Source organism: Apium graveolens, chromosome 2 (assembly GCF_009905375.1).
Source record: "Apium graveolens cultivar Ventura chromosome 2, ASM990537v1, whole genome shotgun sequence".
In the NCBI taxonomy this organism is placed as follows: domain Eukaryota; kingdom Viridiplantae; phylum Streptophyta; class Magnoliopsida; order Apiales; family Apiaceae; genus Apium; species Apium graveolens.
Window position 1 is genome coordinate 101986055 of NC_133648.1, and position 2184 is coordinate 101988238.

The 2184-nt window shown below is 45.7% G+C and overlaps 1 protein-coding gene across 1 annotated transcript; it reads left to right on the plus strand.

Annotated features, from left to right (window-relative positions):
• Nucleotides 1-553: 553 nt before the first annotated feature.
• LOC141691847 (uncharacterized) lies at nt 554-2184 on the plus strand. The gene is made up of 3 exons (XM_074496601.1): nt 554-1095; nt 1248-1495; nt 1796-2184. The coding sequence occupies exons 1-3, from the start codon at nt 554-556 to the stop codon at nt 2182-2184; spliced, it is 1179 nt and encodes a 392-aa protein (XP_074352702.1).

A 2184-nucleotide genomic window follows, 5' to 3' on the forward strand; every position in this document is an offset into this window, starting at 1 on the left:
TTGTCAAAGCCGTTGGATGGGGAGTCTCTAATACTGTACCTCGCAGTTTCTGAATATTCGATCAGTGCAGTTCTGGTAAGAGAAGAAGATGGGCAGCAATCACCAGTGTACTACGTGAGCAAACGGTTACACGACGCTGAAACTCGCTACACAAGCATGGAGAAACTGGTTTACGCCCTAATTCTTGCGTCAAGAAAATTGCGACCGTATTTTCAAGCCCATAGAATTGAAGTTCGTACAGCGAACCCACTGCGACAGGTCTTGCACAAACCAGAGTCATCAGGCAGAATGCTGAAATGGGCTGTGGAGTTGGGACAGTTTGATTTGGAATATGTACCTCGAACAACAATAAAAGGGCAAGCCTTAGCCGATTTCTTGTTAGAATTTAATTCTGAAATTGATGATAAAGCTTTGGTAATGCTACATCCGCCTCATTCTGAGGAGTCTTTGGAAGAGTTTCTGCATCCTTGGTGGATCTTGCATGTGGATGGGGCGTAACCATGGAGGAGCGGGTGCGGGTATAGTACTTGTATCTCCGGAAGGCCACCATCTGATGAGCGCCATTCATTTCAAGTTTTATGCAACCAATAATGATGCGGAGTATGAGGCGCTGATTAATGGCCTGAAAATCGCTTTGGAAATGGGGGTGCGGAACTTAATTGCAAAAAGTGACTCAGAGTTGGTAGTGAATCAGGTGAACGGGGGATTTCAAGCGCGAGGCCCACAAACAGAATTATACTTGAGATGTACACAGCGCCTGATTGGAATGTTCAAAGAAGTTAGATTGGAATGTGTTCCGCGGGAGAAAAACAGTAATGCGGATGCTCTGGCAAAAATGGGGTCGCAACAAGAGGCTGTGTTGTTAGGATCCATCCCCCTTGGAATCCAGGAGATTCCTAGTATCCCAGAGGTAGAAACTATGCGAGTGGATGAGGCTCCCAAGGAAACATGGATGACGCCCATTCTAGCTTACATTCGTAAGGGAATACTCCCCGAGGATAAGTTTATGGCTCGCCGACTCCGCTATCAGGCTGCAAGATACGTGATATACGACGAAGTCCTGTACAAGAGAGGGTTCAACCAACCTCTGCTTAGGTGTGTTGAAGAAGAAGAAGGAAATTACATCCTAAGAGAGGTGCATGAAGGAATCTGTGGCAATCACTCGGGGGTAATTCGTTGGCAATGAAAGTTTTGCGCCAAGGGTATTATTGGCCCACAATGAGAGAAGATGCTACAAATTTTGTCAGGGCATGTGATCGCTGCCAGCGCTTTGCAAACTACTCGTCTATGCCGGCGACACTCTTGACGCCTATGGCAAGCCCGTGGCCGTTCGCCATGTGGGAAATTGATCTTATCGGGGAATTGCCGAAAGCTAAAGGAGACATCAAATATGCAGTGGTTGCGGTCGATTACTTTACTAAATGGGCGGAAGCTATGCCACTGGCTACTATCATCACAAAGAAAATCAGATATTTTGTTTTCAACTCAATTGTATGTAGGTTTGGAATCCCTTACAAGCTTGTCTCCAACAATGGAAAGCAGTTTGATAGCAAGGAGTTGCGACAACTGTGTGAGGAGTTGAAAATCAAGAAGGAGTTTGCGGCAGTCTATCATCCTCAAAGCAATGGACAAATAGAAGCTGTTAACAAAATAATAAAGCATACCCTCAAAACCAAGCTGGAGGAACGTAAAGGGAATTGGCATGAAGAACTCCCGAAGGTGATGTGGTCATACAACACTACATCGTGATCTACTACGGGAGAAACGCCGTTTATGCTGACTTATGGCTACGAAGCTATGGTCCCCGTGGAAGTTGGATCGGGATCACTTCGCAGAGATTGTTACGGGAAAAAAGATGATGAGGTTAATCAAAGGCTTCATTTAGATCTCTTAGAGGAGACGAGGGAAAATTCTCAGCTAAGGCTAGCGGCATATCAGCAGCGTGCCGCAAGGTATTATAACAAGAAGGTAAAAGGACAATTGCTGAAGGTGGGGGATTTGGTACTTAGGAAAGTGATACCCAATACAAAGAACCCCCAACATGGAGTGTTTGGAGCTAATTGGGAAGGACCGTACAAAATAAAGTCCATCCTGTGGAAGGGGACTTATCACCTTGAAGATATGGACGGGAAGCTAGTTCCGCGAGCTTGGAATGCGGAACATCTCCGAAAGTATTACCAGTAA

Bases quoted from the DNA above. Each gene is read 5' to 3' on its own strand.
- LOC141691847 (XM_074496601.1), top strand. From the start codon at position 554: ATGAGCGCCATTCATTTCAAGTTTTATGCAACCAATAATGATGCGGAG. The intron at 1,096-1,247 runs GTGTGTTGAAGA...AAATTTTGTCAG, and splicing joins TTCAACCAACCTCTGCTTAG to GGCATGTGATCGCTGCCAGC. The intron at 1,496-1,795 runs GTAGGTTTGGAA...ATGGCTACGAAG, and splicing joins TGTTTTCAACTCAATTGTAT to CTATGGTCCCCGTGGAAGTT.